The sequence below is a fragment of the Branchiostoma lanceolatum genome, chromosome 2 (assembly GCF_035083965.1).
Source record: "Branchiostoma lanceolatum isolate klBraLanc5 chromosome 2, klBraLanc5.hap2, whole genome shotgun sequence".
Taxonomy (NCBI): domain Eukaryota; kingdom Metazoa; phylum Chordata; class Leptocardii; order Amphioxiformes; family Branchiostomatidae; genus Branchiostoma; species Branchiostoma lanceolatum.
Window position 1 is genome coordinate 27,344,315 of NC_089723.1, and position 26,480 is coordinate 27,370,794.

General features: G+C 40.1%; 1 protein-coding gene across 8 annotated transcripts; it reads left to right on the top strand.

Moving 5' to 3' along the window:
• Positions 1–1,389: 1,389 nt before the first annotated feature.
• LOC136428320 (alpha-2-macroglobulin-like) lies at positions 1,390–26,480 on the top strand. Of its 8 annotated transcripts, none has more exons than XM_066417741.1 (39): positions 1,390–1,524; positions 3,418–3,610; positions 3,957–4,113; positions 4,552–4,604; positions 5,084–5,156; positions 5,346–5,459; positions 5,944–6,028; positions 8,176–8,281; positions 8,726–8,849; positions 9,120–9,235; positions 9,554–9,748; positions 10,431–10,646; positions 11,125–11,332; positions 11,826–11,839; positions 11,888–12,064; positions 12,362–12,475; positions 13,085–13,234; positions 13,842–14,089; positions 14,489–14,621; positions 15,235–15,343; positions 16,061–16,247; positions 17,072–17,192; positions 17,547–17,654; positions 18,058–18,306; positions 18,549–18,693; positions 18,948–19,124; positions 19,553–19,634; positions 19,765–19,996; positions 20,307–20,466; positions 21,028–21,257; positions 21,822–22,037; positions 22,482–22,627; positions 23,397–23,484; positions 23,779–23,847; positions 24,086–24,188; positions 24,599–24,706; positions 24,868–24,963; positions 25,142–25,285; positions 25,521–26,480. In XM_066417741.1, exons 1-39 carry the CDS (start codon positions 1,466–1,468, stop codon positions 25,688–25,690), a joined length of 5,475 nt encoding a protein of 1,824 aa, XP_066273838.1. In that variant the 5' UTR covers positions 1,390–1,465; the 3' UTR covers positions 25,691–26,480. The 8 variants fall into 8 exon arrangements, with proteins under 8 accessions (XP_066273838.1, XP_066273839.1, XP_066273833.1 ...); XM_066417742.1 differs by having other exon boundaries at positions 11,826–11,836; XM_066417736.1 differs by lacking the exon at positions 16,061–16,247 and adding an exon at positions 15,840–16,023 and having other exon boundaries at positions 11,826–12,064.

The window sequence follows — 26,480 nt, forward strand, 5'->3', positions numbered from 1 at the left end:
AGGCAGTCTGATGCTTGTTGTTGCCGGAAGAGTCGTGACCCTAGCGCGTGCGGTACGTGATACAAATGTGCCACAGGTGTACTACTACAACATATATTGACTCTCAAGAATGTGCTCAATATATGTTGTAGTAGTACACCTGTGGTACATTTGTATCACGTACCGCACGCGCTATGGTCAGGGTCACGACTCTTCCGGCAACAACAAGCAACTGAGTAACAACCTTTGGTATACAGATGACTCTGGCTTGGTTTCTTTCCCTCTGCTATTAGACGTAATAGTTATAATTACTTAGTAGGTAACCTTACCTATAAAAGATATTCAAGCCATTTCTTTTACCACAGAAGCCATGCCGGTACTTTAAAGCCATGGATTTCTTGGAAATCAGAGAAATCGGAAACTGTCCTAGTTTTGTTCTTGATGGTACCAAGTCGTACAAGCTACTCCCCCTCACCCCGTCCATCGCGATAACCAGACCCCGCTGATCATGACGTCAGAACGCCAGAGGAATGACCTCAGATGAACTTTTCCTTCGGATTTCCTCAAACCGCCCCCGCTCTCCAAACTTCCTCACAATTGGCAATGACATGTGTTACAACTAGATCATTTTGTGAGTGTAGCCACACCGCAGTGTTTTTGTTCGCCAAGATTTCCCCAAGATTTCCGTAATAGATTGACTGGCCGCTGTAAGGGGGTTAGTCAAAGGAGGATTAAACCTCCTTGGTCTATAAGATGGAGAACATTGAGCACAACATACACACGTCGGTTGACTGACTAAAAATAAGAATGCAACCAGAGAAAGTTCTATGAAATATAAACATGAAAATACGATAGAAGTACTAGCGTTATATAGATCACCCTTTTTCATCATTGTTTACCAGTTCTGCATCTACAGCCGTTAAAAAGTTTATGGCTGAAAACATCGGGCGATTCAAATTAAATTTGCGCTATTTCCTACTGCAAAAAGCGACGCCTGATCAAACACATGTTAAACCGTTTGATATGCATGCATTTTGTTCTCATCTCGATCTTTCCGGTGTTTTCTGCGGGTTTCTCGGATGGCGCTGAGATTGCTGTTGTTAGCCCCGCCTCTGCCAAACATCATTTGGTCAAGCACATGTGTTGTGACGTCACGATAACCCCCTCACTTTAAAACTTTCCTTTTTGTTCATCCGCGCATTCTGGATTCACCGAATGTAATTATAACAGCGACAGAAATAGAATGTAATAACTATATTTTTGCCCTCAACTGTATCGAAACTCTTCACACCTTTATTTATTTCGTAAAGATATACTCCATACGGCGTGATTAAAGTTTGCCGAAAGATAGTGCGCGCGGACTTATCAACATTCGGTGCGTGAAGCGGTCACCCGCAAAAACAATAAATGCTGATAAGCCGCAGATGAGCCCAGATTGCGGCTGGCTGCTTTACAGTTCTGACAGGGAACGAGAGGGAAGGCAGCTATGAAGGTCGCGGTGTTTACGGTGCTTTCCTTGCTTGTTGCGTCGGCGGCGGCCCAAAGGTAAGGGTTATTTTCACTTTTCTGTGTGTATCAGTTTGCTTATATATATATATAGAATATCGCACAGCTCGCGTTTATGTTTCATGCATAGACTGGAGCTGAGTAAAGGTTCCGTACGCACCATAATTTCAGAACTTGCGAAGAACTCTTTGTGTCTTTTTTTAGCTTAAATACTAGGTGTGTTAAACTAAGTTAAACGTCCACATGTATTCCCAGGGCAGTGTCGCGCTAACGAACCGCCCAGTTGTTTTTGCCGAGGGGCCGAAGATTTTTTGTCGAAAACAAGCCCAGCACGACCCGTGAACATGCAACATCAGCAGTTTGGACCTTGCACGAATCTGATGCTAAGGGGAATTTTCCTTCCACAATAAAACCGCTATCCGCAATTCTCGCAATCATTTCTTTCATTTATTCTCTTAAAACCGTCTGCTTTGTTTGCGTTCAGCAAAGAATGGTCAAAAGTTAATGATACTACGATGGAAGTTTTGCAAAAGAGAAGTACACAGGAAGCTGGCATACCAGTCCTACCCGCGATGTGTATTGGTAACGTCTGATTTACCATCCATTGTTTCAAGATTGGCTTCCTGTTTACAAGGCTGGTGGAAGGACTTTACTCTTTAGTCTGTACCCCACCTGGGCTAAATCATGACCTGAGGACCACTTCTACAACATGTTTTCTGCCTTGTATTTTACTCAAACATACAGACATAAGCGCTGCAGTTTGGCAGAGGAATTACATCATCTGAAAAGGGGAAACGATGAAAAGACAATTGCCTTTTTCTCCAAATCATCTCAAATCAGTGCAGAAATTAGAACATTTGTTTTTCTGGAGGGAAAAAAAGTCAATCATGTTACAATGTTGTCCCAGGATAGCATTAGGCTTCAGAGCATAATTACATCCAAATAACGGTGCAGGTATGCGGAAATTCATGATGCCACTTCAACAGAATTACATCTGTAACTCACTGTGTAATGGGCATTAACAGAGAAAAATTAGGTGCAGTTCATAATTTCTACAGCTGGGCGAAAAACGATCAAAAGGTTAGCTTTGCGGTGATTGGTCAACAGTCATAAAAATGTACCACCGCATTGGCAATCATAGCATTGCTTGTTAAAGTCCTCATTGGTCGTCTGGAGACCATTGCTGTATAAGGTTATCCACCCTTCATGTCAATGGTGCTGCTACAGTAGTTTCAGCTCCAAGATTTGTCTGTTGGAAATCATTCTGCAGAACTTTGCAGGCTTAAACAAAATACTGCATGGTAATTTGTAATTCCTTCAAGTGCTGGTAACAAAAACAATTATAGGAGGCACCTAATGGTTTTATCTGTAAATGATTAATGAAACTTGTTGGAAAGAGTTGATTTATGACTAGACTATTTGCCACTAAAGTTTTATGGCTGCCATAAAAAGTTGTTAGTTGAAATAGGTATTATTAACAACAAGATTAGCTTTTCTATCATCAGGCTGGAAAGTGTTTACAAGTGAATCATAAAACAAAGGATACTGTGGTGTGGGGTCATTCATTTCATTGACCTTTTTTTATGAACTTGTTGACTTATTTAACCTGGAGTCCAGCCTTGTTAGCTTTGGTCTGCTCCCAACGTCACTACCTGGCAACATTGGAAGCAGACCAAAGGCAGCTAACAAGGCTGGACTCCAGGTTACAACTTATCAGCTCTTGATATAGATTGTGTGAACTCTATTAGTGACTATACTCTATTCTAGGACCAATCAGTGCACACATTCCTTTGCAGAATTGTTTATCAAACTTTCAAAAGGAGGCTAATGGCATGTGCCAGACAGGGGAGGAGTACTGTGTATTTCAATGCTATTGTCTATTCTGGTAATTGACTCCCTGCTAAGTGATGAATAATTTTCCCTTTGTTTCAGATATCTTGTGGTGTCTCCGAAGGTTCTGCTGGCAGGTACTGAGGAGGTTGTGTGTATCTCACTGTTCGACATAGAGGATGACGTGAAGGTCTCTGTTGAAGTGGCATCGAAATCGAAGGATGGGGATGATTTCGAGCCTGCCACTGTGACTGATGTGCTCAAAGGGGGCCAGGACAAATGTGTCAGGATCAAGGTTAGTGTTACTTTGATAATGATTGTGCAAAGCTCGATTTTGATTGTACTCGTCATGCAAAGGTGTACATTTCATTGCAAGTAGCAAATTTCTTTGAAGTTTTAGTATGAAGATTTTGTCTCTCGCAGTCCTGATCATAACCTTTTGCATTGTGCACTAGAGCACACCAGATTTTAAAAAAAAAATTAAATGTGAGAACCTACAACGCAATGGTTTCTTTTTTTTTAATTCAACAAACGTCCTTTCTATACATGTATATTATGTCATTATTTCATCATTTCTGGCCTACCCATCAACAGAAAACAATTTATCGATACGTCTAACAGGAAAACTTTATTTTCCTCAGGTACCTCATGTCTCCAGTGACAAGGTAGCAAAGCTGTCAGTGTATGGAAAGGGGTCGTCATACGACTTCAAAGATGAGAAGAGTGTCAAAATTTCCAAGAAGGCCACGTCTACCTTCATCTCTACAGACAAGCCCATCTACAAACCTGGGCAGAAAGGTGAGACGTTATGACACATTACTGGAACTTTTTAGTTACCTTTTATGGTCATAATTGCAGTTTGTAAGCAAACTTTGTGGCAATTTAGAGCCAGTGACTGAGTGAGTTAATGCAGGCACTTTCTTGTGGCATGAATGCATGATTAGATGGTAAAACTGTCTTCCTATCTTAGTTCCTATATTGCATGTGTTAAACCAGTTTAGAATTTTTGTTTTCTTTCCCTCAATGTTCAAGCTACATGTGTTCAAGCTACATGTGTTAAAACCTGCAGGGAAAAATAAGTAAAAAGACTAGACATAGACCCTACTCTTAGGGTGGTGGGGGTGGGGGGTGTTTGGGGGAGGCGGATGATCCAGATCTACAGAATCTCAGGATTTGGATTTGCAAATCCTGGTATGAATGGAAGCATCCATGTAACCTCTCTTTTTTCACTTACAGTTCAGATGCGTATTCTAACTGTGAAGCAGGACCTGAGGCCTTACACTGAGAATGTGAGTGTCATTTAACTCATTTTGTCCTTATTTTGTCCATATTTGGTGCAAACAGAGTTTGGGATTTGTTAATATTGAACAACACCAAATAACAGTTACTCAAGCAACTGCATATGATTTTGGAAAGTTGCTTGAGTAACTGAAAGTTGCTTGAGTAACAGTCATTTGGCATATCGTATTACCTGCCAATTTTGAACAACCTCTTACAGCTCAACATGTTTTATTATCCAAAGTAGTGACACCAAATGATCTTTATCAGAAAATTGAGGAGTGGAATGATTAAAATAAGCTTTTGTCACATGAAGGAAATAGCAGGACTATCATTCTGGCAGATTGCAAAAGATGACTAGCAAATGATTAAAAATTTCATCTTTTGGAGAGTTCTACCAAAAGACTCATACTGCATAAAGTTTAGAAAAATGTGTTTTGCAATTTTCCACCTTGGATGTTGCTACAGTTCATGATCTTAACTTTTCCAGATTGACATGGTTTGGTTGGAGGATAACAGTGGCAGCAGGATTAATCAGTGGCTAGATGTACCAACTGAGGAGGGTAAGGACAGTGCTTTTAGAACTAGTACATATTCATAGGATGAAACAAAGGGACCAAAGTTCAAGAAGACTGTAAAATGTCATGGTTTAGTTTCTGTAGTATACTTTTTTGACTTTTAGTTGATTTGTGAGACAGAATTGACAAATTGCATTTATCATTTAATTGCCAATTTTGCATTTTATTGGTCAGGTCTTGCAAGTCTGGAACAACAGCTGTCCAAAGAACCAGTGCTTGGGAAATGGTCCATCAATGCTCAGATAGCCGACACCACCTACAAAACCACATTTGATGTGGAGGAGTATGGTATGTATTTCATCTTTTTCTGTTAATTTTTTTTCAGGTTCACTAAAGACATGTATGGTATGTCAATGAAGCATACAAATAAAGAAAAATGCTACAGTAATTATAAGACCAAATAGTCGAAAACTGCATATCATTAAGGATGTTCTTTCTTGTGAGAGAGGAAGAAAGACTGATATTGTGAAAGCAAGATGATGGCAACTCTCATAATACCCTATATAATACAAGACTACAACATTTAAAATAAACAATGTTACGGAGGCTTTCTCATGTCTCAAGAGATGTCAAACACCTAGATATCTGAAGTGTGCATAGATCTACCTTGAGGATTACTGATGCTGCATTAAGTACGAAGGTCTTTTTAAGTTCAGCTTTTTTGCCTGCAGAATTATGAGAGTTGATATTATCAGAATAATAAAGTGGAGCCTAATATGAAATAATAGCATACATTTTGTTCTATATGAAAAGTGTTATTGAAACCTTTCAGTGTTGCCAAAGTTTGAGGTAGAGATCAGTCCACCCCCATGGATCCCTGTGGACATGGAGGTGATCCCAGCTGTCATCTGTGGAAAGTGAGTGGAATTGCTGAAAAAAAATATATACTAACCTATATAATTGGTTTTATAGTGGCACAAAGTGTCATTCGTGACATATCTGACCTTAGAAATTCAATCACCTAAACTTGTATCTGAAGAATTACCTGACACAGGTTCTCCATTATGTGATTGTGTCATGAAGATTTTCTATGAAACATGACCAAGTCTGCATGTTGATGGTCATGAAAGAACACATCATTATCTTTGCCGAGTACTTGTACACGGGGAAGATTATGCTTTCGGTTGAAAAATCTGTTGGGTGGGTCTGTATGTATGTCAGGAGCATAACTCAAGAAAGCTTCAATGAATCTTTATGATTTTTGGTAGGTGTGTAGTGGTTGTGCAAAGGAAGGTCAAGTTCGAAAACCGTTCACCTGGCATATTCTATCAGTACTGCAGCGGACTTTGCGTGTTTTTGTGTTTGTATGTAGGCAAAAAAAGTGACGGAAACGTTGATGGATCTTCATGATTTTTCGTAGATCAGAAGAGGTTGTAGGAACGAAGGTCAAGTTCGAAAATTATTAATCTGGCGCTTTCCTACAGTACTGCAGCGGGCTTTGTATTTGTGTGAGTTTGTATGTCGCCAGCATAACTCAAGGTGCTGTTGACGGCTGTGCATGATATTAAGTGGGTAGGTAGGAGTGTCAAAGAGGAAGGTCAAGTTCGATAATGGGCCTCCTAGCGGATATTTAAGGTACTGCAGCTGAGTTTTAAAGTTTGAGGTCGAATTTTCTGGGGGTGCCAGGCTCATGTTTTTTCAGTAATACATTGAATCTTGAACAGGGAATGAGTGGTGCAAGTTTGGGCCCCCTAGCGGATTGTTTGGACCTACAGTTGGCGTTTTTGTTGAAACCTTTGGAGGCGAATAACTAAAGAAGGGGTTGACGGATCGTCATGATTTTTGGCATGTAGATAGCTTAGGTAATGTTTTACATAATCAAATACATATTATGAAAACCAGGAGCTAATTTGCATAATAAATAAGGAAAGTTTATTAATCCGCTCAAAGTTTGTGGTCAATTTTTTTGCAGGTGCTATGGTTATGATTTTTGAGTGGTAGATAGATCTTGGGGCAGGGAGTAAGTGATGTAAGTTTGGGCCCCCTTGCGGCTTGCCGTAAACTGCAGTGGGCCTATTTGTTTGTAACTTTTGAGGAGGATAACTCAAGCAGTGATTGATGGATTATTCTTGTATTTGGTATATATGTACCTTAGGTGATGATCAACATAATGATATGCTCATTATGCAGATCATGACCTACTTTACGTAATCATTGAGGAAAATGTATAGCACTGCTGCACCATAGTACGCGGCATGTGATAGTACACATCTGGCGTCCAGAATCTAGGTCAACAGCTGGCGTCCTGAATCTAGGTCAACAGCTAGCTTACTAGCTGGGCGATTGAAAAGAAAGGACTAAAATGTATCTGTTATGTTTGGTATGAAGATAGCTAGATTTAAAAATGAATCTGATGATTGACGTTAGATGATAATTATGCCAAACAGGACCTAATTTGCATGATTAATGAATTTTTTTAAAAATCTGCCGAGTTCTATGTTTGGGCGCGTTCATATGCATTTAAGTCATATTTCAGTCTTTGTGAAAGCTTGTATCAGGGGGATATTGTTCAGTTACTAGGGCTAACCCGTAATAGCCTTAGCCTTTGGGTAGCCCTGGCTGTACTTATCTACAGCCGAATAAACAAATCAGAAAAATCCTTATTACCTGGATGTCTAACTGTTATTGACATTCCATGAGAGGACTTTAAGACATGTGGCATATCAAGCCACTGAGAAAGAGGGGAACATTGATAGATATTGTTTAAGCAAATAAAGACTTAAATTGAATGGTCGTTGAGAAAAACGGCTATGTAATGTCATATTGGTAAATGGCGGTAATTTGGTACTTGCATCTGTCGGTACAATTCATATTATTTGGCGAAGATATCAGGTCGTGGAACTCTAGTTGATTTTGTAATACCTTGATGCAATTACAGGGAGTAGAAAATGGTGAGGCTGGCTTGTTAAGGCTGAATTATTATTCTTAAACTCGAGTTAGAAAGAGAGAGAGAAAAAAACTGGCTGAGAAAGTATGCATTCATCAACTTGTGACTTGCCAACAGGTACACTTATGGCAAGCCTGTGCTGGGAGAGGTGAAGGCCGAGTTCTGCATCAAACAGAGCTACTCCTATCGTGACCGGAGGCCTTGCCACACCTGGACTGGCAAGGTAGGGCATTTCTGTATTGGACTTGCCTTTCTCCATGCTGCCTAACCCCATAACTGATAGAGGATAAGGATTATTGTATTGTTTTTTATGTTGTATTATGTGCATTCTTGTAAATATGATTCAATCTCTACAACTGGATAAGGTTTTGAGATTCCTACCTTCTTTTACGTCACTAAAGTGAGCTAGCAGAACAAATCAATAAAAAAAAAAAACATACAAAAATTACAAGTGACACGGGTAGAGATCAGTCTGCCCCCATATTCTGCCAGTCCATTCTATTGACACCGAAGAAGAGTGATGGCTGTCACAAAAAACATCCCGAAGTAATCTCTGGATCTTATCCAGTTGTAGATATTGAATTGTCTTTCAATGTTGTTAACCATCTCTAACCATCATCAAAGTTATGTGCATTTATCGATGTCCTAAAATATTCTCCAAACATAGACTGACAAGAATGGCTGCGTCAACATCGCATTTGACGCCAGCTTGGTTGAACTTGACTCCACTCGACACAGTATTTGGTCAGCCACACTGCGCGTGAAAGCTGAAATCACAGAGGATGGCACAGGTGGGTAGAAAGCAAGGTTACAGTTGACTCCGGATCCATTTTGACATTAAGGTTCTACACTGAAATTGCAATTTCATTTGTTGGTATGACACCCTTTTCACTGTTATGCAAACCTCTTTCATTGATTTGAAAGTCAAGATAATTTGAGTGAATATGGCTCATATGTTGCCCTTAGTTTATGCAAATAAAGACCCAGGGCGAAAGTATATAGCTGGTAGACATGTGGTATACCTTTGATAACCTTTGTCGTTATGCTATCTTTCTGCACAGGTGTCAAACTGAATGGTTCCCATGATACCACCAAGATTGTCCGTGAAAATCAAAAGTTGGACTTGAGGAAGTTCAGTTCCGAGGGGTTCAAACCAGGCCTGCCTTATCATGGAAAGGTACCTGCATACACTTACCATATATGTCATGTACTTGATATGGGATATTCAATTTGGATGAAAGCCTTGATATGTTTGGGTACAAGTAACAGAAGTACTGTGGCCTAAATGTGGCCAACCAAACTGTAGCAAAAAAAGATGCTGCAGGTTTATCAGACATCATACAAGCAGCCATATGATGCAGGCAGTTCTACCATCTTAAGATTTGTTTTTAGTTGCCAACGTAGATAAACTTTCATTCCTTTAACTTCACATTTAATTTGATTGCACCTTCTTTGGAACTATAAAAAGTACCAACTTGTCTTTTTTTACCTTCAGCTCTACGTGACAGACATTCTGGACAACCCTCTGGCTGATGTGAAGGTGACCATTGCGGCTGACATGACAAGGAAGAACAACATGTATTCCAGTCAAGAATACTCTCAAAACTACACATCCAACCAGTATGGAGAGATCCCTTTCACACTGCCCACCTACATGACAAACAGGAATGTCAAGAGGCTGAACCTCAATGTAAGCAATGCGTTCTTTGTATCGAAAGGACAATGAATGCAAGACTTCCTTTTTGAACTGATTTTATTGCAGTTCATAATACATTTAGTACAGCCAATTTGCATGGGACTGAGCAGCTGTATATCGCATTGAATCAAACAAAGTTGCTCCTGTTTTCCTAAGTGAATATAAAACTGACCTCAGAGTCATGGATAGCTCCCCAAATTCTCAAAAACTGTGATTATCTTTTTGGTCATTTGTATAATGTTTGAGCTGAATGGAAACCTATGGTTGCAACTTCTGTTAGCTCAAAAGGGATCATAAAATTCAGAGAGGTTCGGATGACAGATGCAAGTTAGTAGCAAAAGTAACATGTTTGTATTTTGAGAGGGTCTGCATGCGGTGTCCTGACAATGCTTAACAGTGAATTCAGAAGAAACCCCTGTGTATTATGCAAAAATTTGATCTCGTCGCTATGAATTACGTGACTAAGACAGCTTTCCCTATTAATGATGGGAAAAAGAAATAGGCTATCTGCACCTTACAGAAAAGTGCATGCAGACCCTCTTTACAGGTTTTAAAACTGGCTAAATCAGTTCAACATGGATAAGTTCTAAAATGTGTTGACATATCTTTATGCCATAAATCATCAGAAATACTATTACATCTTGAAGACAACAAGCGTGATATATCCTGTCCACAGGCTAAGCTTGCAGATATTCCCCCATCAAAGTACGAGCGAGGGACGTATCAGATGGATAATCCATCTGCTTTCCTCAGCGTGCGCTCGTGGTGGTCTCCGAGCTCCAGCTTCCTTCAGATTCAACCCATACATGATATCCTGCCATGCGACTCAGTAGCAGAAGTGTCCATTCTGTACAAAACAGAAAGAGTCAGCAAGACAAAGTTCCACTACAAGGTAACCTTAGTTTTGGGTTTTCTTTCATGTGCTGCTGTTAAGTAGAAATGTGTTAAGTTATGGAATTTACATGAGCAAGGGAAATACCAGAAAAATAAGTATTAAAGGGGGATGCCAAACATAGATGTAATTGTATTGTAAATGAAGTAAGGAAATCAGCAGGCTGGAAGTATAGTTAAGGTTATTTGCTGTTGCAACTTCTTACCTGAGATATCATTAGATATTGGTTTATCATACATAAGAACTAGGAATGACTAAATTGTCTGGCCAATTTTGGTCATTATTCATAATTTGGTACATAGAAGCTACAAATACTGTCCAATTATAACCTAGGTGCCATCCAATTACCACTGGGGCTCCTACACTCGCGTAACCCTGATCAGAGTAGCCCCGATAGTTCTCAAATGGCACCCAGGCTAGTCAAATTTGGGCAGTAGGAGAAATCGTGTGTGATGTTCACTATTCTTTTCTTTTTTAGATCATGTCACGGGGAGATATCCTAGACATAGGAACCAAGGAAGTTGCATTTGAGAGCGCCGAGGAGCCGTCGACCTACCAGCCACCCACCACTGCCCCCCCTCCGACAACCCCATTCACTGGTTCCACCACAACAGAGGAGCCCATCCCAGAGGATGAGCTCATAGATCTTCCACCAGTAGAAATTGTGGTTGCACAGGAATTATTTGGTATGTTAAACTTTATTTCATGGTTATTCAATGAAAAGAAATCTTGTTTACTTTGTGATAAGAGTGATGATTATATCCCCCAGTTATTTCATCTACAATTATTTTCTCTGACATTGTGATTACTTGAGCTCGATTACTTAGAGTGTTACAGTGTACCTGCTCTTAATGTACAGAAAGACATTATGCTTTCCTGTTATCTACTGACAGACCAAGCTAATTCACCAAGCAAGTTAAAGGCTTGAACACAAGAACACACAAGCACAGTTTAAAGACTAAAAAGAGAACAGAAAAAAACTTTGATGTTCCTGCTATTAGTCTATAAAATTTCCTCTTGTGGGAAGAAGAGTATTTGTGACTAATGAGTCAATGAATGATTGAAAGAAATATGTTTGAATTGAATTACTTGCCTGCCGTATTTACATGATGTCTTATTAAGACAATGTCTTATCTTCCTGTTCCTGTACATGTTGTTCTATTGCCCCTGCTCCTCCAGGTGGTCCTCCACCACCACCACCCCCACCCCCAGGTCCCCGCCCAGGGCCTGACGCTCCTCCCCCACCACCCGATGCACCTCCGGCTTCCTCAGAGGAGGAGGATAGCAACGATGGGGAGGTCCGTAGGAAACGCTCCAGTCCACCTTACAGACCACCTTTCTACAGGCCTGACATTGATGAGACCCCTGACATGCCCCCAATCCCAGGCTATACTGGAGAGTTAACCATCAAGTTCAAGGTAATCCAACATGTGGTTATCAACTGCATGCAAATTGGTTCTGAAGAAGGATATGACAATGTACTATTATGAGAGCAGCGGCCAATTTCTTTATCAAATGATCACAAAAGATCATTCTGGACCAGTCCCCACCTAATATATCTGGAATATCTCATTTGGAATGTTTTCAAGGATAACAGTCCCCCATATATTCAAAAAAAGTTTCAGGTCTACACACTGATCTTAAGTGATGAAAGTTTGTCAGATTTTTTTTCATTAGGATAATGACAACGATTTCTCCGCACTAACGTTTTGTAGGTTGTGCCCAGCTTGTCTCCCCTGGTGCGCCTGTTGGTGTATTATGTGCGTGAAGATGGGGAGGTGGTGGCAGATAGTTCCTCTATCAAGATTGCCAGCTGTCTGGAAAACAATGTAAGTTCTTCATTTGGATGATCTGCGACCTTTAAAATCCTAGTCATTGTGTTTCTTATGTGGTTTAGAGTAGTCATCAATAGTAACCGATAAAATACATCTTATCCTTCTTATCTTATTGTCCTCAAATAAGACTGGCTGGCTACTTATGTCTACTAATTAAATTTGATTATAAGTTCACTTGATAACAATGTTTTTAATGAAAAGAGATTTACAGGCATCATATACACTGTATGGAAGTTCCAACTTGAAGGCAAAATTGTTTTTTATATTGATACACACAGCAGTTTCAGCACATATTAACTTGGGGTGTTAGACACAGCATCCCTCATGTCATATTTACTGCTACCCTGAATTATCAACAGTGTAGCAATTGCCATACATTGTTTGTACTCTGTACACTCCTTGGCTATGTATGAAATGGGACTCGAAACAGGACTTAAACAAGACATCATTAGAAACATACCTACATTACTGAGTCAACATTGTACATGAAGAATGGCACTGATGGTCATTGATCACCTACTTATCATCTGTCACATTTAGTCAAGTTGCCATTTGTTGATTTGTATCTCTTGCACTGATTAAAGTAACTCTATCCATATACAGGTGAGTGTGTCCTTCCCGAAGGAGTCTCAGCTACCAGGTGCAACCACCAAGCTGACAGTCAAGGCTTCTCCTGGGTCCCTGTGTTCTGTTGGTGTTGTGGACAAGAGTGTGCACCTAATGAGATCCAGCAACCAGCTGACCCAGGGCAAGGTACCTGCAGTCAGATATATCCTGGGAACAGAATGCATTATGAACAAATGTAAACCTAGAATAGCTGAATATTGTTCCACAAACAACAGTACTTGCGGCTTTCCTCAGTATAAATTCAATGACTAATGACATGTAGGGACTCCCTGGTGCTAACATTTATTTGATAGATGCTCACTACTCTAGAGTCAGTTTCTGTGGTACACAATGGCATGGCAGCTAGTATTGATTTCATGTGTAGTATAAACCTAACAGAAAGAAGTTTGGCCTTATCATATCTCTATTGTTACTCAATCAATTGCAAGGCATGCAATGGAAAGCTTGTCTAATGTTAATTATCAATTATGATATATAAGAATGTTGGTTGATTACGTATATAAGTGGGTTGCAAAAAAAGCTCAAATTTCCTTTCATGTTTTTTTTGTGGTGTATGCTTCTTTCAGCTGCTACCAACTAACCAAGTCAAAGCAAAAGCATAAATGTAGATCCTGTGTAGTGCTCATCACCTCCCACCTGATAACAGGTGCATAACATAAACCACTCCAGTTGTTACTGGACCTCACATCAGTTATCAAATGGCAGGTAAATATGGAAATTCTTTTGTTTTCAGGTTTTTGCAGAGCTGAATCGTTTGGACCTGTCAGAGGAAGGTGGCTATGTGGACATGAATACCCACTGTGACCGTGATGAGCCAGCCATTGACCCCATTCCCCCTGTGATGGAGCCCCTCCCTCCACCCCCACCACCAAGAGTGGAGGTTCCTTTACCACCAAGGGTGGAGTTTCCTGCACCAGTTCCTGCCATGGCAGTTGAAGAGGTGGAGGTTCCACCAGCTGAGTTCCCTACCGAGTCAGACAGGTACATCTGCTTGCAATCACTGAATCTCTGGCATTGTTTGAAAATTGTCGATTTAATGACTCCCTCTCTCGATTTGCCTGTGCTCTTTTCCTGATCTCCTTCAGGGCTCTGTGAACTCTGAAGATATTGAATTTGAAATGGATTCGCCCATACACCATTAGTGCCTGATGTTGCAGAAATGATAGGCTTTCAACTTTTTTGGAGATACAAATTTAGAATGGGTTAGGCTGTCCAATTTTTGTATATTATAAACTATAGCCTATGTCAGTGAATATTGACCATGAGTACATAATGTCATAAAAACCAGTTGAACCACTGTTACCAATTTATTAATTTCATATCTGCTGCCTCTTCTCTGGAGACGATAAATGTCCATGTACTTTCATGTTGACATTGTAGCAATGAGTCTGAAGAGGTTGAGGAGGTGGAAGAAGAAGACGAAGATGAAGAAGAGAGAAGCATCAACAAACGTTCTGTCTATTTCCCAGGATATGCTTCTTCATCCTATGAGGATGCCTACACTGCTTTTAAGGTGAAACCAAGAGACTCATGATATTGTTGAGTCAAATGAACAGTCATATAAACAAATATTAAACAGAAAATTCAAGGATTCTGATGCACAAACTTTCTGATTCAAGTAACAAGTTGATATGGTTCTTCTGAATGACAAATAGAAGTCTTATACTTCACATCATTAGATGTGAAACTATCTCTTCTTCTGTCTGCCAGTTCCAAGACCCATAGCCTGGATGATCCTCTGATTTTAAGTCTGTGATTGTTTTAGTAAACATGCAGTTTATGAGTATCAGTTCTCAGACCAAATGAGGAGCATGAAGTACCAGCAGGATAAAAATTAGGCCTCCAAAAGTATTTTTGACACAAAACTATTTTACCTTTTTACAACTTTTTTGCACTATATATGTTATGACTTTGAAATAGAGCAAAAAATGTTCAAATTTTTTTCCGGTCAAACATCCATTTTTGTTTCTTTAATGACCTTGTCTTGTTTGTGTCTGAGTCATTGTGTCAGACTTTGACCTATTTTGGCCCTATGGTATGTCATTGATAACAAAGCATCCAGCATAGCACTTTTTTTGCATTTGTAGTTTTGCATCCATTTCTGATCATTTTCTATGTCATCACAGGCTATGGGTCTTCTGGTGATGACTGACCTTTTACTTCAAACCCGCCCTTGTGCGTTGGAATTTTTAACTGTCGCCTACAGTGTCAGTGTTGTCCAAGACCAGCTTGAAGGTAAGACAGGTTTTAATGCTACAGTATTGTTTTGTGTTTTTTCTCCACAGAACATGGGCCTGCTGGTGATGACAAACCTTGTCGTAGAGACGCGACCGTGTCAGAGGAACTTTCCGTACTGGAGAGGGCGGGTTGTTGGGATGGCAGGTAATAGTGGAACTGAAAGTATGAAAGGACGACAGTAGTAAAGACAGAATTTGTCAACTGAAACTAACACATACCTGCCAACTACAGGTTTGTCCTACAAGAAGGCATCGTAATAGCACGTAATGCACCTGCATGTCACTGAGTTTGCAGATGGTGGTTGCATGGATTTAAACTATAATTTTGGAGGTATTCAATCCTTTCCATGTGTTAGAAAACACCATGGCTACTGCTTTGTCCACTTCTGCCTGGATTTAATGGACAGCCGCCTTTCCATAATATTTTTTTTTAAATTGAAAAGACCAGACAACTGAAATCTATTATTTTATATTTGCTTTGTCCAAACAACTAGAATTTGACGTTCTAGGTGCTCCCGGGCCGGCTCCACCTGTGGTTGCTTTTGCTGCACCTGCTGGAATTGCTCCTGCACCTGCCCCAGCTCCTGCCCCGGCAGCAAAATCTGCAAGTCAGGAGAAAGTCATTGAAGTCCGTAACTACTTCCCTGAAACCTGGATGTGGGAAACAGCACGTGTCAGGTACCATCAATTGCTTCTCTTCTTTCTACTTTTCCAGGAGGAAGAGGCCCTGTAGCAATGCCTATGGTTAATTTTAGACGCCTCAGTGGTCCTGTTGCAATGGAAATACCAGGTGCACGTGAGTCTGTCACGGATGGGACCAAGAATGAAATGGAAACACAACAGGTCGTGGAAGTGCGGAACTACTTCCCCGAAACATGGCTGTGGAAGATTACTAGTGTCAGGTACAAGAGTTTATTGGTTGTGGCACAGCAAGTCTATCAGAAAAGTGGAGATGTTTCAGGCTTAGAAAAGCACAAACTATACTTTCAGGGCTAGCTGAAATTCTAATTGTTTGTTTTGCATCTAGGAAGCAAGGTAAACAAGTGATTATACTAGTTATTTCCAATATAGATCAGTTTACTTAATATGTTGAATATAGGAAAAGTGTACCCATACCAGTAGTTCTTCCTTTATTTTTGAAAGGAAAATAAAAAAAAATTGTATTTCAAAGTTTAGCATGGCTTGGATTATCTGAGTGTAATACACATTTGTTGCATAAAACATCATAGTAATGAGCAACTTTCTAGACCATTCAAATTCAGGACAAACCACATCCTATTCAGCACCTCCTATTCAACTTACCTTGAACCAAACCAAACAGGACAATCTAATGATTGTGTGTATTTCCTTGCACATGTACATTGTAACTAGAAAATAGGTACTAGGGTGCTGCATTCTGGTGCCTCTTTACAATGTAAGTCCACGTTACAATAACCTGGTGTCAACCATGTTTTGTTTCTTTCACATCTAGCCTTTGCTGAACATTCGATCCAGCCGGAAAAATATCTTTATCCGTGTGTACGGCTGATCTTCCTGTCAAGGCAGCAAATTTGTGATTTGTGATTGGATGGTGCACTAAACGAAATGAAATTCTATCAAAGGTCACAGTGGTCCGATGAGGCTTCCTGGATTTGAAAACCCACATGAAAAAACATGGCTTGAACCAAGGTTAAGTTGTCTGAGAAGTAAATCATAATTGTGATACAAATATGTTGTTTCCTTTCAGTGATAACGGCTTGGCAGTTATTGACACCAAAGTGCCACACACGATCACTGAGTGGATTGGCAGTGGTTTCTGTACAAGTAGTACCTCTGGTGTGGGTGTGTCTCTGGCTACAAGTCTCACGGTAACTAATAATCTTGTTTGTTAAAAGTAGTACATTGTACATACTATTAGGTACGATCGGTCACCACCTACCAGAAGGGGATGAGTAAGTGAAGAGGTCAAATTTCTACAAAATCTACTACCAGTCAGTTCAAGACTTTACAATACCTAATAGGTTTCAGGAGAAAGTCATTATAAAGGAATGTACAGTGTATTACTTTCTCATAAACTACCTCATTAGCATCATTACACTAAAGCAACAACAAACGTGAGGCTGTTGCTTATGATAGGCAATAGAAAATGTTGAAACTGCCATTAGTAACATTGTGAAATGACTAACATTTTCCATCGGTTCTGTTTCTATGAATCTCTGCAGGCCTTCCAGCCATTCTTTGTATCCACCACTCTTCCCTACTCTGTGATCAGGGGTGAGGAGGTGCCACTCAAAGTCTCCATCTTCAACTACATGAAGCAGTGCCAAGTGGTGAGTCCTGAGTGTTTCTGTGTCTCACATTCAAATCTTTTTTTGTAAGAATATCCTTAAAATCTAAGGACCATTTGTATATTGCTGGCTATGGCCTCCCAACACTTGCTAACCATGATTGAGAATTAGTCACGAGAACTTGTCTGTGGAGTTGGTCTGCATTGCCAGCTAAATTGCAACTAAAAGTCTGCTCTGCAGCCAACATTTTTAAACCGGTTCAAAAAAATTGTAAGCAGCATCCTAGTCAGTCTGCAAGGAGTCAAGCTAGAAACTAGAAGAAAGTTGTCTGTAGTTTTAAAGCAGTATGGGTAAAGGGAGATAAAAGTCTGCCTTCTCTGATAGCCTCATGTTTTCAAATTGTTGTAGAGAGTTGTCAGAGCTTTCAATTTTTGCTTTGCTACAGATTGAGCTGACACTTCTGAAGTCCGAGGACTTTGATTTGATTGACAAGGAAAGGACGCGTCAGGTGTGTGTGTGTCCAGTGATGTCCAAGACCGAGACCTTCAACATTATCCCAAGCACGCTGGGGAAGATCAACATCTCGGTGGAGGCGCAGGCTGTGGAGGACGATGAACTGGTTTGTGGGAACGCCCCAGTTGTCAAGCCCACTGAGGGAGCCAGGGATGCCATTGTTAAGTCCCTACTGGTCGAGGTAAAGATGATATCTTGTAACAGGGCTTACAAAAGTTTTGATTTCCAACATCACCGCATCAGATTCCTTTGAAGAATAATGCATCAGTAATGTCTACCCTAAAATGCCGCAAAATTACTCAATCTGCTAGAACATTGCTTTGATACATTTCCTGGTTGTTTGTTGTACCAGAAGCTTGTTGAATTGTGCAATTTATGTGGCTATAGGTAAAAAGACCGCAATCATTAAGTTTTGTTTTGCAGCCAGAGGGTATTGAGCAGGAGTACACCTACAGCTCATTCTTCTGCCCCAAAGACTTCCCTAATGAACTGCTAGAAGACACCATCCAGACTGTCCTCCCTGAGAATCTGGTGGAGGGGTCCAACAGGGCCTACTTGTCTGTTATTGGTCAGTACCTTCACCATACATCAACTGTGGGTAGTGATTGGGGTGCTTTGAAGTTTTTGCCAGAGGGCAATTTGCTTCTGAGGACTGCAATCTCTCATTGCCTCGTTGTTTTTGCTTATTGTATGTTTTTACATTGCATACATTTATAATCCATGTAACACCGATGTTTTCTGAGAGTGGGGAATGAGGGAGGGGGCATAAATGTACAAATCGTCATATTTGTCAATTGTTTGTCAATCTTTGACTGACCTCAGGTGACCTGATGGGCCCCACCCTGTCTGGTCTGGACAACCTTGTTCGTCAGCCGACCGGGTGTGGGGAGCAGAACATGGTTCTGTTTGCCCCCAACATCTTCGTCATGCAGTACCTGAACACAACTAAACAGCTCTCCTCCGAAATCAAGGACAAATCTCTGGAATACATGAAGATCGGTGGGTTTTTAGTCACCCTCAAGATCTTGGCTAATACTGTATGATAATTGCAATTACATGTCAGATACATGAATGAATTTTCTTCAGTGGTTTGTTGATATTTACCTATGAATATGAATAAAATGCATTTGAGAGGGAAATCAGATACATTCCTGGATTCTCATAGTAATAATGAAAGCGGCCTGTCATTGTTGGTTGATGTGCCACATTTTATTTTGCTAATTGGTAGTTGCCACTACTATAGAATACATTATTCTGATTCTTGTAACAACTGTTCATTTATGAAGTCTTTAGACATCTGGTAAATAAGATAGCCAATAATATCTGTAACATTTGTTCAAAAATTGTAATAGTGTAATATATCATATCTATCATGCTTGAACTCAAACAGCTGGACCTCCTTGTTGATATTCTGTATCTTTTCCCAGGTTACCAAAGAGAGTTGACCTACAAGCACAAGGATGGATCTTACAGTGCCTTTGGAGAAAGTGATGATTCTGGCAGTACTTGGTATGGTGCCATCCATATTGCTCAGTGCTATGTACTAGATAGATCTTACAGTGGAAACAACAGGTCTTTTTATTTCACACAAATTAGGATTTGTAACTACTGTACTTATAATGAACTGATTTTTTTCTAGGTTGTCTGCCTTTGTCTTCCGTTGCTTCGCCCAAGCCCGTCCATACATCTTCATTGACCAGAAGGAACTGGATCACACCAAGGCGTGGTTTGCATCCAACCAAAAGCCAGATGGTTGTTACCAGTCTGTTGGGAAAGTCCTCCACAAGGCCATGAAGGGAGGTGTCAATGATGATACCACGTTGACTGCCTACATTGTCATCGCCATGCTGGAAAGTGGGGAATCTGTTGAGGTAGGGAATTCTCTATCTGCCTGTGGGAAACTTGTAACCCAGGATAAGTGAGCTTGCACACAATGTTGATTGCATGCATGATCTACATTCCTCTGAAAATCTAGATTCAGTCAGAAAGTATGAAAAAATTGCATCTAAAGAAAAGCAAGATGTCTGTTATTACTATTAGGAAGTAAGACGCGGTGTAATTTTGGAAATGAAAAGTCCTGTGTGATGAATGTTGGAACAAATATTGAAAGATCTTTCACAACATAACTCAATCATATACAATGTTGTACTGTGCTCACTTGCATTTGCTCTCACCTTGTAGTCAGAGCTTGTTGGAAATGCCTTGGAGTGCCTTCTGTCTAGTGGAAACAATGTGACCAGCACATATGGTATCGCCCTGATGTCTTATGCCCTGACTCTTGCCAACCATCCACAAAGAGAGGAGTATATGGAAAAGTTGGAGAATCTGGCCGTTGAGAAAGGTTTGTTACTAGAAAAGTTTTTTGTCTCTTTTGACACCACTAGGGCGGTGACCTCGCTGTAACCTATAATTTGACACAGAGCTGAATGAATTTTATTGTATAGAAACAAAAATTTGTAGGCTTTGTGTGTATTGGTGTCTTTTCAATCATACTTCTTCAATCATACATTTTGAATGATATTCCAATTATGAAGTCAAGAGTTACACAAATCTAATTTAGCAAGGTCACCAGTGTGATTGCCATCTAGTGGACCATTTCTTTTGTGGGCTAGATTGAAAAGCAAAATACAACAGAAATAGCAAAATAAACGATATACCGGTATGTGCAAAATACACATCCTCATTTTGATGTGCAACTTGACACATTATTGCCTAATATGTGTAATTCATGAGAAATTGCTTAAATCTTTCAGAAGTGATTGAAAGGAATGATCTCATTCTTGTATATATGATTGGCCCAGATATATTCCTGACCATTATAATCTGAACTTTGTAACCTGTATTGCTCATAATGTCCTCAAGACCTGTGGTGATAAACTCATTTTGTGCCACTTTTTCAAAGACGGTACAGTCCACTGGGAGCGCGAGGTTCAGCCCGGGAAGCCAACAGAAGCGTCTGATACTTGGTTCCGACCGTACCACAAATCCCCCTCTGCTGAGGTGGAGATGACCTCCTACGCACTTCTTGCCTACATGGCAACTGGAGAGAGGGAAGCCCTGGTGAAAGGCCTGCCTATCGTAAGATGGCTCACACAGCAAAGGAATGCCTATGGAGGCTTCTCATCCACACAGGTTTGGAGCGATTGTGTTATGAATAGGGTACTCATGTAATATATGTCACTTAACTTTGTATATTAAGTGTTGTTTCTTCTGGAATTTTGTTATATAGCTTACTACAATTACAACTGCACAACCTTCAAAAGAAAGACAAACCTGTTGTTTACAATTCAGGTGAATGATTTGAATGTTTAGAATAATGCTATGAAATGGAGATGGGCGCCACCCTATACAGGGTGGACTTTAACTTAAACAATCACACAACCTAATGTACAAAATAAAGACAAACCTGTTGTTTGCAATTTAGGTGACTCATTTGTTTGAAAAAATGCATGCTTCAATTGTGATAGAATAAGTTACATGTTTATGCCCTGGTATGTTAATGTATATAGTTTCAAGACTGTTAGAATTTTGGGTGTTGGATGGAATAAAACAGTATAATTTCTCTTGGTAGTGTGGGAGTTGTTACCATTTAAGTATGCAACAATGTTTTTTAAAGAGATTTACACTATGTCTACTACCAGGAGGACCAGGGCCTTTGATGTTGTTTTCCTGACAGAAATGTTTGTGTGCATGCAGGACACAGTCATGGCCCTCCAGGCCCTGGCCCGCTATGCCGAGATGGCTTACGGAGAGGGGGTTGATATTGAAGTCCAGGTGCAGACTGCTGAGGGGCTGGATAAGACCTTTACGATAACAGACACAAACAGCCTTGTTCTCCAGCGTGTGGAGGTCCCAGTCACTCCAACTGACATCAGCGTTCGGGCCACTGGGAAGGGCTGTGCACTTCTCCAGGTGAGTTTATATGATTTATAGACTTAAAAGTACTTAGTTTATATAGGTCTGGGTAGAGATTGCAATTCTACCAGTAAAGATGACTATCTGAGACTTCAAGATTTTAAGATGTGTTAGTGAGGTCTCCGGTTTATAAATACTGAGTTTTAAAGTAAGTAATCCATCGATCTAAAGTTACATGAAGTTGAAAAGTCCTCATGCACAGAAAAATTTACAGGCTCCGATAGAGATGATCAGTAATTGTACTGGCAGAGACCCTGATCACGATCTCTGTTGATAGAGACTCTGATCAAGATATCTAGATTCTGCCATTTTACAATCTGTACCCTGACAAATGAAAGATTACCGGTATGCAAATTCCATGGTGATTTTCAAGAGATGGTTCACTTGAATTTCTGTCACAAACTGTAACAGTTGCTTATCCTGCCCCCCCCCCCCCCGTAGGCTAATGTGAGGTACAATATTGAGGAGGAGGAGCCAGTGCCGTCCTTTGAGGTCAACATCAAAATGCTGGATGTGCCTGAGCTTCTGCGTGACGAGGGAGGCGAGTCATCCCCCTGCTCTGTCAAAATGATGAGCATATGTACCAGGTAAGCCACACTTTATTCAATGATCGTACGACAAGGGGAATTTTTTTCAATCATGGAAATGTATGGCAATCTTTTGTACTTCTGGGCCCTCATTATTGCCTTGTCCAAGGTGGCTTTGAGATTTCTACACAAAGACTGTTTGTAATAGGCTATCATCAGTATTATGTGAATTTGAAATTTGAACAGTGCCACATCAACAAAATAAAAACAGATCTACAGTGGATGTCACTTGAAGACAGAAGGAAAATGTCCAGACGTGCCTGATGTAACATGTTACAAAATGACTGATGAACAGGTGGATGTACTTAGTCTATTGTACAGTGGAATTCATTATAACCAAGTACAGCAGGGGCATCATTGCTACATAACTGTAAAGAATGCTTGTGAAAACTTAAAAAAACAAGGTCACATACCAGGGGGCCCAAAATTGACCTCGAATTGCGGCTTTACAACACCTGCCCACATACCAAATATCATCGTAATACATCAAGAGGTTCTTGAGTTATGCTGACTACAGTGGTCCGGAAACACAAACAAACAAACAGACAGACACACAGACACACCCAAAACTATATCTCCATTTTTCATGGAGATAATTATGTGTGACAAGTCGTTAAGTGTAACATAACCAGCTGCTGGCTCACCCTCTGCCTGCGATTATGCTTCCTGTACAAATACTAATACAGAAGAACTCTTTTATTATATCTAGAAACCGTTGAATTTGATTAAAGATTGTGAATTACCATGTATGTTATTTTGTGTTGTACAGGTTTGTTGATGATGAACCATCCAACATGGCTGTTGTAGCTGTGAAAATGGTTTCAGGATTCATCCCTGACAAGACCAGCCTTAAGACTGTAAGCACTTTTCAATGTTGGGTTGTTAAGCTTATTATTTGTTTATGATAGTTAGATCCTGACCCTGTTCATTTTGGTATTTGTAGGAAGGTCAGAAGATTTAACATCTAAATACACCCCAATGATTTATTCAAAGGTAGAGATGCTTTCAGGGTTCTACATTCATTCTAGATGAACAAATTTCTGCTATTTTGTTTTGTAAAGAAAGGTCCAAACTCTAAGTATGAAAATGTATTAGATATGATTTCATGTAAATTATATGTACATGTAATTGTTTTTCTTTTTGCTGTACAGCTGAAGAAGGAGAAAACCATCAAAAAGTATGAGATTGACGGCAAGATGGTGAATCTGTACTTTGACGAGGTAAGCAAAGAACAATCTACATGTTGTATCAAACTCATCAGTATACCAAAACCAAGGCTTGCTGTATCCTTCTGTACATTTTAGGTCTCTGGCTCGTAGCTGCTGCTGAGAACAAGTCTATCATTTTATGATTTACATTTTCAGCCAAACTGTAATTTTGACCAATTAGAGTCTGTTGGATGCACAGTAACGAGCTAACCAATGAAATGAATGCACTCTTATTCCTCCAATTCTACAGCTGACCAATGAGATGACCTGTTTTGAGTTCATGGTGGAGCAGAACATCAAAGTGAAGAACACCAAGCCGGGCGTGGTCACTGTGTATGACTACTATGAGGAAGGTAAGGTATTTTCTTCTTGTATTAAGTTATGAGATTTGTTGAGTACAATTAATCTACTTATGTTAACCTTCACAGAACGAAACATACTGTTTTTCCACAGTTTATTCTTCTTCCCTTCCAAATAAATAAGGTCATTGAACTGGCCCAAACGTTTGTCACCATGGTTACTTGTAGAGTAGCAGACACTGTGGTGTTGGATTAGATAATGTGGCAAGCGGCAGGACAGATGGAGGGGCTGGTCAGCTTATGTATTCATGTGTTTGAGTAAGAATTAGCAGAGCAGTAGTTCGTTAGCCTGGAACATGTAATGGTAAACATTATGAATTTGCCTGCAAATGTTACCATTATGGTTCTAATTTCACTTTGTCTTGAATTAGATGCTCCTTCCTGATACATTTCTTGAATTCTAGATCTGAAAATTTCCAAGAAGTACAACATCGACTGCAGTCCCCCTCCCCCTCCTCCTCCACCTGAAGAGGTCCCTGAGCTGCTGCCTTTCATCCCAGTAGGAGAACCATGTAAGTAGTTCTCTCCTGTTCTTGTGGTGGTGTTTTTGTCTGTACTTTGAATTACTTAAAAGACAAATTTTTACAAAATCAGCTGAAGTCCTGCCATCCACAGCACAGGACGAAGAACACAATTTGTTGGTTGTGCTTACTGACAGCGTTCTTTCTACCAGTGTTCCCTGACAGTGTGCCTACTGAGCGTCAGGGCTGCCCCAGCTGCCTTCTCAAGAAGGAGGATATCAGCAAGGTCTTCTGTGGCTCCAAATATGGTAAGTATTATCAGAATGGATATATATTCGAGCGAAACTAGTACGATAAGAGGGAATATCTGTGACAAATGAATATAGAGTCAATATCTCTAGTTCATTGTTCGTATTTTATCCCACTTATTTCAATTAGTCTGGAATGCATTCATCATCAATTTTCCTTCTCGTCATGTTTCCTCAGCCTACAGGATGAAGACCAACAGAGGGAAAGACGGACATGAGGCCCGTATTGCGGAAGACCTGAAGGACGTGAACAGTACTGCACCCCACCACACCGTCTTCATCGACATGGGCACGGACTGCCAGTGTTCTGAACTTGAAGTTGGTGGGTGTCAATTAGGGAAACAACACAAAGTTGATCTGAAGACGGTTTTATCCAATCTCATAAGAAATACTTTCATTCACCACATGAAAATCATTCTGTGTGCTTAATGATAAGTTTGAGCTCCAATACCTGATTTGATTTTGACACAACACAATAAGTCACACTGCCAAAAAATACATTGTAAGCATTACACTCAACATGAAGAGGTTTTAACTCAGCTCTGTTTTTCCTCCAGATGCCCAGGTGTTGGTCATGGGTGACAGAGCACCGGTGGCAGCAGAGACCACAAAACACCATAAGCTCATTCTGGACGAGTACATGACCATCATGCCTTGGGTCCATTCCCACAAGGCTGTGCAGCATGCCCTGACCAAGTGCAAGCAAGGGTCGGAAGTCAACCCATGAAAGGAACAAATAGAACATACCTGAGCACTGTTACTGCCTCCTTAACTTAAGTTCTCTTTAAGTTACTATGTGCTGAAGAGAGACTTCTCTGTATTATCACTCATGATTAAACATTAGTTCTACAGTTGATTCATGTGTGCATAATTGAGGGAGAGGCTTGGTAATGATACATCCGGGCTAGGAAGAATTACTTTTGAGAACTCTGGTGACTGCTGCAGTAGAATAGAAATGATTTTTATGTAAAACAGCACTTTTATGATAACATGATTTTAGCAGGTATATGTGCCGTATTGGATTAAAAGGCTAGATTTAAATGTTAGAATTTCTGCACATATTCAGACATAAATGCTATGCACATGCACAAAACATAATAGTGCAAAATATAATTAATCAGGAGTCTAAGAGTAGGAACAAATATTGTTAAGGAAATTTGTGTTTTTTAACATGATGGAATGGTAAATGAGTTTTTATGGATATTGGAAGATGTAGCTTTGGTATCACTTTGGATTAAAGTTTTGTAATCAAAGAGACCTTTGATGCAAATGAGGAAACTTTTACGACATCGTTAACATGAGCTGTACTCCCTTAAATTGCCCATTTTGTTGTACGTATGAGGCAACAATGTTGTCAGTGTGCTAGTTGTGATACATTTTGGGCTTTACACATCGTTAACTGATGAAGCGGTGGTCATGAGTTATGGAGATACTCTGATCAATTATTCTTTGGCTGTGGTGTTGGATGTAATTTTCTATTTGATACAGCTTGGTCTGAATAAAGCAGTAATCTCTTA